This window comes from Manihot esculenta, chromosome 5 (genome assembly GCF_001659605.2).
Source record: "Manihot esculenta cultivar AM560-2 chromosome 5, M.esculenta_v8, whole genome shotgun sequence".
Classification (NCBI taxonomy): Eukaryota; Viridiplantae; Streptophyta; class Magnoliopsida; order Malpighiales; family Euphorbiaceae; genus Manihot; species Manihot esculenta.
The window spans coordinates 26,443,812-26,453,633 of NC_035165.2; the positions used below are offsets into that span (position 1 = coordinate 26,443,812).

General features: G+C 30.0%; 1 protein-coding gene across 3 annotated transcripts; it reads left to right on the forward strand.

Annotated features, from left to right (window-relative positions):
* Positions 1–2,234: 2,234 nt before the first annotated feature.
* LOC110614953 (protein EXPRESSION OF TERPENOIDS 1) lies at positions 2,235–4,772 on the forward strand. 3 transcript variants are annotated; one of them, XM_021756647.2, is made up of 3 exons: positions 2,235–3,614; positions 4,083–4,418; positions 4,581–4,772. In XM_021756647.2, exons 1-3 carry the CDS (start codon positions 3,062–3,064, stop codon positions 4,598–4,600), a joined length of 909 nt encoding a protein of 302 aa, XP_021612339.1. In that variant the 5' UTR covers positions 2,235–3,061; the 3' UTR covers positions 4,601–4,772. The 3 variants fall into 3 exon arrangements, with proteins under 3 accessions (XP_021612339.1, XP_021612340.1, XP_021612338.1); XM_021756646.2 differs by having other exon boundaries at positions 2,239–2,347; positions 2,548–3,614; positions 4,083–4,772; XM_021756648.2 differs by having other exon boundaries at positions 2,235–3,566; positions 4,083–4,772.
* The last annotated feature ends 5,050 nt before the right edge of the window (positions 4,773–9,822 follow it).

Below are 9,822 nucleotides of genomic sequence, written 5' to 3' on the forward strand. Positions count from 1 at the left end.
GATTGTAACAATAAATCTCATTGCGCCGTTAATAAAAAAGAATCAGTGATTAATTTTTGAATAAAGCATTGTCAAGTATTGTCAAAATGTGAATCCATCGGCATAATATTATCAAAGAAATATGGTAAATACAATTCTAATAATAATAATATGAAATGAAATATCTTTTCTTTTTCATAATATTTATTTATTTATTTATTTATAAATTATATTAACATATAAATAGGTTTTTATAATCTTATTTAATTTTATTTTATTTTAATAAAATTTTTAAAATATCTGTTAGTATTTAATAAAATTTAATATATTTAAGATGGCCGTAAAATTATATTTTTTAATGTATATTAAAAATAAAGTGAATAAAAATTATGATACAGAGAGAGTATATAAAGAAAATAAAACATGTGGAATCTGTAATAATACTAATTAGGGTTATCATTCTTTGAAAATTGAAAATTGAGTGTTTATAAAAATTGAATCAAATTGATTTTGAATATAAATTAATTTAAATTAAATTGGTTTAATTTGATTTGGTTTAATCGGTTGAGCTTTTTAATAATTTTTTTTATTTTTTATATTTTATTTTTAATATTTTAAAATTTAATTGAAATATTTTTACTTCGATTATGATTTAATTTTTATATTATTAAAAATAATATACTACTATCATTAATTAGTTTGATTCACTTTTATCGATTTTTTTAATTAAAATCAAATTAAAATAATTAAAAATTTTAAAAATAAAATTTAAATTAAATCAAAATTTAAAATTAATTCAATTTAATTAATTTTTTAATTTCAACCGGATGCTGTTAAATTCTAACACTAAACTCATACGTTAATTATTTTAGTAGTATTTAATTATTTTAGTAATATACAAATAATTATTATAATAATTAATAAAAAAATTTAAAAAATTAATTTTTATATTTTAATTTTTAATTTTTAATATTTGGATTAAGTTAAAATACAAAATATTACTTGGAACAGATCTAAGTCATTAATCAGTGGTTTGCACTAGAAATATAAAGTTGTTTTTAGGTAGAAAAGGAACCTAATTCTACTGATTTTAGTTGGATGGATCATTCTCTAGCCACTAGACTCCAATTATTACTTACTTCTCTCCTTTTTTTTTATTCTTCTTTTGAAATCACTTATCGCTGATTTTTTTTTTTTAACTGAAGCACTTATTTCTGATTTAAATCATTTGGTTTCCAATTTTTTTTTTTTTGGGTTTAATAATGAATTGTCCACACTTAATTTATTTAACTAAAGGCTCATTCATATTCTCTTCATTTTAATTACAAACATTTAAAATTTTAAAAAATTATATTTTATATTTTATTTTTTTAATAAGAAATTGAAAGTATGAGAATTCAAATATGAACTTTTCAATAAATATTATGGCGTTATTTATTGGACTAAGGTAAGATTGACAACTGAAGTAGGAATAAATGTAATTATAGTTCTTATATACGACACCTTAGATTTATTCTCTCAGATTTATTCAGATATATTTAAAAAAGTAAATATTTATCATCAGACTTATTCAGATTTATTCAGATTTAAAAGAGTAAAATTTAAAATCTCTCAGATTTATTCAGATATATTTATCATCAGACTAAATCTGTAATCGTGAACACAAAAAATTAAAATTATTTATCTTTATTTATAAATATTTTTATTTTTCTAAATTCTCTCTATTATATAGGTAAATATTAATAAAGATTTATAAAGTTTTAATAATATATAATTATATTTTTAAAATTAAATATAAAAAATAATTTTAATTTATTTATATTTGAATCCTTTGAAATTTTAAATTTGATTCTAATCAAAGTGAATTACATAAAAAATAAATTAAATATGCAAAAAAAATTGTCAATTTTTTTATATTGATTAATTATTGATTTTTTTTTTCGTTTAACCTTAAGCGTTGCTTCCAATAGCAAATCAAAGGTGTTGACCTATAAACATTGATCAATTTCTTAATTCATAATATAAATTATCATATAGCTTGGCTAGTCAATCCTAAAATGATTACACACACAATTCGTAGTGGAATTTTAACCATAAAATCTAAACAGTGCCGTTTCGCACAGACATAATCACGACCGTTGATCTAAAACTAACATATCTAAAAGAAAAATAAAATAAAATAATCAGCCAAATAGCGTCTGTGACGGATAATAAAAAGTGGAGTGCTGTCACGCAGAGAGAGGTTCTATATCGGGGCAAATTGCCTGGGGAGATTACAAATTGAAGCTGCAGGAACGATCTTAATTACAGGAAAGAGTCAGAAAAAAGTACTAAGCGGGTTTTCCGGTGCAAGGACGATAAGGAAAAGGTGATGCTTTGCCACGTGTAGATACTCATTACCGTAGGATATATATTGAATGGCTAAGATTCAAGATATCTTTTATTAGATTCATTGAAACTGGAAGATAACTGTAGAGAAGTGCCCAGAGAGAGATTTTCTTGTTTTTTCTTTTTCCTTCTCATCATTCTTGTTTCTTTTTGGTTTTTTAATAATCTCTCCCGCAGCAGAATGAGAAGCTGGGAGCAGCAGGGAGTGAGTAATTGATGAGAGAGAGAGAAAGAGAGTAGGTTTGTCTTAAATGAGGAGAGTGTAGCGGAGTGTGTGTGCAGTTGTCATGGCGGCGTTGCAGAGGTCTAATTCTCTGCCATTATTGCTTTAATCGAAAGAAACAACAGTGGAGAAAGCTCGCTCTCTTCTGGTCAGAGAAACCCTTCTTCCATAATCTCTTACCCTAAACAAAATTTCTTGCAATTGATTTTTGTATTTACCAAAAAACTGCAAACAGCAAGATCACATATTCAGAGAGAAGGAGAAGGAGATCGAGTCACAGACTCAACAGTGAAGACTCGTATATTAAAGTCTCCCTTAAAAACCCAGCTACCCAAATTTCAACTCCCAACATAACCCTGATAACCAAGCCCACTGATCTTGCAGATTTCAATAGCTACTTTCGGGGTGTTAAGTTTTTGCTATGGATTTTTGGTTTAAATTGGGGTTGGTTTCAGCTTGTGGGTGCAAGAAATGGCTGGGTGGTTCTATCTAAGTGGGAGAGAAGGAGCATCTAGTAAAGTACAAGAAGAAAACAAAGATCCAGAGAACAACTTTTTTTTGTACAGATCAAACGAAGAGATCGACAACAAGGGGTTTGAGATATGGCAGCAGGATTATCAACAACAGCAAAACATGAACAGCTACTCCTCGTATGGAGTGGGTCTTAGTCGAATAAGTTTGTCTGATGAGTCATCAAGATCAGGGTTTATGGTGATGAGGCAAAGTGGAGTAGGAGGAGGAATGAACTGTCAAGATTGCGGGAACCAAGCTAAAAAAGATTGTGTCCATATGAGATGTAGAACGTGTTGTAAAAGCCGAGGGTTTCCGTGCCAAACCCACGTTAAGAGCACTTGGGTCCCTGCTTCTAAAAGGCGAGAGAGGCAACAACAGCTATCTTCTTTGCAAGAGCAGCAGCAGCAACAACAACAACAACAGTTTCGAGGAGAGAATCCAAAAAGGCAGAGAGAGAATCAAGGTGATGCTCCCTCTCTTGCCTGCACTCGTTTAGCCACAACCACGACAGGTAAAGTAGCTGTTTACGATACAAACAAAACCAAAGTAAACATACTAGGACGAATTTCTTTTTTAACTTTTTTTTTTTATGACTCAAAATCTGCGAAAGGTTCATGAAAGGAATTTTCAAGAAACTGTAATCCCAGAGAAAAGTCGTTTGCGTATATAAAATGATGAGATCTTGAAGAATTTCTCGACTCCCCAGTTCATTAGTACCCAACATCGACCGTATCCTTTGCGTGTGTTAGTATCAAGTCCACCTCCACAGCCACCCACCACATGCTTTTTTCTTTTTCTTTCTCTGTCTTTTTTCCAATTTATCACTGTTCGTTAGTAAAACTGACGAAAAAAAAGTAACCAACAAGAGGCTGCCATGATTCTTTCTTTTTGTTTCGTATATTATTATCAATTGCATAGAGTTTTACAAGCAATCTTTACTCGATTCACACTGATTCTCCCAAATTTTGAGACAAATTAGGGTTGGAAATAGAGCACTTTCCACCGGAAGTGAATTCCCCAGCAGTGTTTCGTTGTGTTAGAGTAAGCCCAATGGATGAACCAGATGAGCAGTATGCATATCAAACGGCTGTGAACATTGGAGGTCATGTGTTCAAGGGAATTCTCTATGATCAAGGTCCCGATGGTCGGTATACCAGTGGAGGAGAGAGCTCCTCCGGCGGAGGTCAGCAACTGAATTTCATGACAGCAGCGACGACTAGCGCCGCAGCAACTACGACGAACGCTAATAACCCAGGTGCTGGAGCTTTGCTCGACCCATCTCTATATCCAGCTCCATTCAATGCTTTTATTGCTGGTACGCAATTCTTCCCACCTCCAAGGTCCTAGCTTACAATAGGCCTCCATGATTAAGCTCTAGTGTATTTGCATTATTCTTAACAAACCTTCATTTGTCAACAATTAGTAAAATTGTGCGTTTTCTTTTTCTTTTACTATTGTTACGACTCTCTTCTTGTAGTTTTAACATGCAACCAATGAAGTAGAAGAAGAGATGATCATACAGAAATGTGGATCTTGGATTTTGGTTTCGAATTTCCATTCAGATTTTCATGGTTTATAGTATATTTATTTTGATCTTATCGATACGTTTGTCGTTTTGGTTTTGAGTATAGTTGTGAAGCATATGGATTCGTGCTGTGTGCTTTTCTTTTCTTTCCTTTTCTTTTCTTTTTTAATTTTCCGGCAAAAGATAGAAAAAAGAAGAAATATTTATCATTTATGGTTGATATTGAATTTGCTTTCTGGTTGGTGTTGAACTCGATGCTCCTTTTTTTTTTTCCCGTTTATGAGATTGCTTGCGGCTTAAAATGGGATGAAATAGGTTTCGTGTTTGATTAAGCAAAGAATTTAAAACTATATGTTTATATAAATTCTGAATGAGAAGATTAAAAAAGGGCATGGAATTCCTTTGGAATTAAGCCTTTGGTTCATTGACAAAAGGGATTAGAGTTGGGCAAATCTCAATCCCAATCATAAACTCAAAAGTGAAACAAGAACTTCTCTTTCTCTTCATCTCTCGATGCTTATATATATAATTATAGGTAGAAGAATAGACGTGCATGGAAAGAGTTGCTTATTAGCTGAGGAATCAGAAAAAGTTTTTCTTTTATATATATATATATATTAATGATCCCTGCAAGAACATGCATGTGATTGAAGCATGTTTTATATTGAAAGAGTATCAGTAATGATATGCATGGCAGCGAAGCTACTGCCCAATATGAATAAATATAGGATTATTGTTTGTTTGTGTAGGTTTTCTAGATTTGGTGCATGAGAATAATAGAGAAGGGTCTTAATATTTCCCTACTTACGTTAGATCTGACCCATTGCATGTGCTCTCGTTTCTCTATGGATTGAGACTCTCTTAGCACAACAGAGAAAACCCAGATAATATATTAATTTTTACTCCCATAATTGTTATCCAGTTGCTGTCATTTCGGATTATTCTAGAATTTTTAAATGTTTTATATGTATTATGTATATGTACACTGATTAATATTATGTCGCCTTTATTTTATATAAAATATCGATTTTTTTTAATTTTCTTATATATAAATATTCTTTTTGTCCAATTCAAAGTGGTTTGCTTGCTTGACAGACTGATTTGAAGTGACAAACTACTAAAGATCTGTGTGTTTGACTTTCCTTGAGGATGCAATCAATTGTGGTTTTTTCATACTTATATACATAGCATGTGAACTTATTGCAGTAGTTATATTGTTATCATTATTGCTGTTGTTATGAAAATCCTATGTTAATTTTAAATGCTAGAAGTGAAGGTGTTTGAAATTATCATATGTGGCGAATGTGAGTATATGAGTCCTTAATTTACGATAAAATTAGAAAATTTTACAGTCTACAAGTTTATAAACTTTAATTTTCGTGCTTATTCTAATTGTTGATTTAGTTTAATTGTTGATTTAGTTTATGTACGGAGAAAATGAGCATTAGAATGGTGTTAGCTTAGCTCTTGAATATTTTGCAAAAAATAATAAACAAATATATTTAAGAAAAAAAATTTTAAGAAAATTATGAATTTCATCGAGTATCCTTTATTTGATCTAACGATTCAAAATTCAGTTAATAAAATGTTTATTCAAATTTCAGTTAATAAAGTGTTTATTTGTATATCCAACCAATGAAAAGTGAAAATTTAATTCGACGGGAATGGTATTTGCTTATGTGTTATTGACTTGCGATTTCACAATTGCACTATATTACTCTTAATTTTGAGATACATTCATTTAAATTTAATCTTTAATTTTATTTATTTAGAGATAAATTCATTTAAACTTAACCTTTAATTTTATTTAGGATATTATTGTCGAAAAATTATTTCATATAACTATTATATGTAAAACGGTTGTATAGTAATCGTTGATTATAACCGTACTTATAAAAAATTCGCTATATGAATAACTATAATGTAATTATTATATATGTAATTGTGTACACACCTAAATAATAAAGAATTAATCGGTTGTTTAGATCGATTGTGTATGCACTCAAGAAATAGAGAATCATTTGTTATTCAATATAAAAGGATTGTATAGATTTTTTTTTCTCCTTTTAAATCACAACTAAAATTAGTTAAAGTTTCAAATCGGAATAACTTCTCACACAAGGAAAATCAGTAGAGTCAAAATTGGAATCCTTTTTCTCCCTTCTCTTTTCTTGTCCCATGTGATAATTAGGTAAAATTGAGGTTGAAAAGGGGAGATGAAATTGGAGAAACTACGAGATTTATAATTGGTGGATTGATTGATACGTGATCGTTTTGTGATGGGCTATGGACTGATTTATTTGAAAAAGGAGGTGAAAGAAAGAATTATTAGATTCCGATGGTGTCTTGGTCAAGATGAAATCGAGTCGTGGCCATCCCATTCCCCAAACTCAAGTTAAATGCATTCAGAGAATGCAGTGGATACCTAATTTAGTGATTGATGAGACATTGACCCACAAAATAAGATTTGATTTTTGTCCAACTTATTTTGACTTGATTCATAGTTAATTCTTAATGTTAATATTTTATTTAATGTAATTCGATTCATAAAAAAAAATTAAATGAATTTTTAAAATTCATTTTTTTTCAAATGAAATTTTTATAGGTTAGAAAATAAATTAATTCTTTGATTTTAAATAAAAAATATAATAAAAAAGGAAAAAAAAATTAAATTCTTAGTGAAAATTTTATTCTAAATTAGTGGGTAAAAAATAGTAATATAAAATCTTGAGGCTTTTTTTTTTTAAAAAAAAAACAATAAGATGACAATGGGGCAAGTATCTCTTAGAAAATAAATATATAATTTAAATGTGTTTTTTAATATTTATCGGAATTAAGGGCTTTGAATTAGATAGGAGAAAATTTGATTTCAATAATCAATTTGATTTGAATCAATCAAATAATTCAATTGAATATAAATCAGTCCAGTGATTGAAAATGTTTTTTTTTTTTTTAAAAAAAAATCAATTTGAATCAAATAAATTTAACTAAATTATTTTAATTTTAGTTTACAAATGAAATAATGATTTATTTTTTTGTTTCGTATGTTTATCTGCAATTAATTTTATTTTGATTTTAGCTTGGAATACTGATGCATAGCTGTAGGCTCCAGACTATGGCTACTGATTACCATACAAAACTAGGAGTATACCTTGAAGCCTCTCTCAATTTTCAATTGAAAAAGGAACATGTGATTCTCTCTCTTTTAACATTTTTGGAGAGAATCCTCTCTTTTAGCTTTTATTTTTTATTATATTCGCTCACCTCTACTTTAGGAATATATATTTTGTTCTTTTATAGTTTTCATTGAATGTCTTGAGCTTGAAAATAGGGTATCATTGAATGCAGATTTGCCATTTTCTGGACTTTCCATCACCATTTGAAGTGCTAAAAAAGGTGGTTGCAACTTGTATTGGGGTGAAATTTTTAAAAATTTAATCGACTTTACGTATTTACAATTGTATTCACTGTATTTTACATCGATAAATTTTGAAAAATAAAATTTATCGATGACTAGAAGCTTTGCTGTGTTTTGGTGATGTGTTTTTGTCTGTAGAGACTTGCTTCAATTGTTCTTAGCTCGTTTTGAACTAATAGCAGGATGGAGATGATATGCATATGAACATTTTCTTGCTTAGCCAAGTCTAGCTCTATTGTAGAAGTACATTGTTTTCTTTTGACTCTAGCAACTTTATCCTCCTTTAGTTATAGTCTATTGTTTTAGATTTGTGCATTTCTCTCTTTTGTTATTTTTTTCCTTAGAATTTGTATCCGAAGAGGTTTTCATAGAGTTAGTTGGAGATTGGATAACGGCTACATGGTCCCTATTTTAGCAGATAAAAAATGGGTTGTACTCTTTACTTTATTTTTATGGATTCGTATATCTCAATTAAGTATGTGATTTTGAATGGATTCATAGTCTATTTTATTTTATTTTTGATTTATTTTTAAGACTATGAGTATGATTGTATTTTGAGTATTAGAACTCAATAATATTAAATATCTCTTAAAAAAAACTTGATAACTTTTTAATATAAAAATAATTAATTAAACCATTTTTTCCGCTCGACAAAAATCAACTTCACGTATTATTTATTTTTTTTAGCAATTTAATCATACTTATTAATAATATTGATAATTATATTAATCTATTTAGTATCTGATAACCACTAGATTTCTCCATCTCAATCAGGGGCCAAGCTCTCGATCGCGGCCCATCGCTCAGAAGCCTACACATCCTCTACACTAACAGGTCAGGCTCTTTCGAGCCTTGATACCTGGCCCCTCCGAATTTCTTAACCAGGCTGGCCTCGCCTTCACTGCACCTCGGGCCGATCTCCTTTGGGCCCAGCTTTGCTTCTATCTTCCGGCCCAGTCCAGAACCAGAAGGAAGACTCATTCATCCGCCTTGTGGACCCCTCTATACACGTACAGGGAGAATCAAAGGTCGTTACGCATGGAGCAGAGTTCTGATTCCCTCGTACGTCCGTATCAATGTAACAGGGACAGGTGGACCAACGATATACGTTCTGTTAACACGTCACTAGCAGACAAAAGAAAACATATAAAAGGAGAAATATTCTTCTCTAGGTCTAAGTTTTTTTCAGTTTTACAGAACCCATTGTAAACCCTATTTTCTGGATCTCAGATCATCAAATGATGCCGTCTGTGAAAAAAAACATAACCCTGGTCCTCACGAGTACGGTGCGCTGAGCGAGCACGCTCAGGTCTGTATGGGGGGAAGGCCCCCTATGCGGGTGGATCAAAGGTATCCCATATCGGAAAGAGGTTGAAAGGAAGAAGGTCTTATAAGTCTCTATCCTTGAAACCCCAGTGGATGCGTTTTAAGCAAAACCGTGCGGCCTTGAGTCAAAGCGAACAATATTCACTGGTGTGGATCCAGGACCCAGATGACTCAACGTCATCAGTATCTTATAATTAAAACAATATGAAATTCAGAAACTATCTTAATAAAAAATAAATGTAATTTCTACTATTTTTAGAATTATGATAAATAAAATTTCATAAAATTTTCGTTGTAAAAAAAATAATATGATTTAATTGTAAAACGTTATGATTGTTTTCGGAAAGAACATGCAATTTTATATTTACCAAATCCAAACAAATAAAAGAAATATTTTCTTTTGCTAATTGTTATATATATATATATATAATTTTCTTAACTAAAGAGATT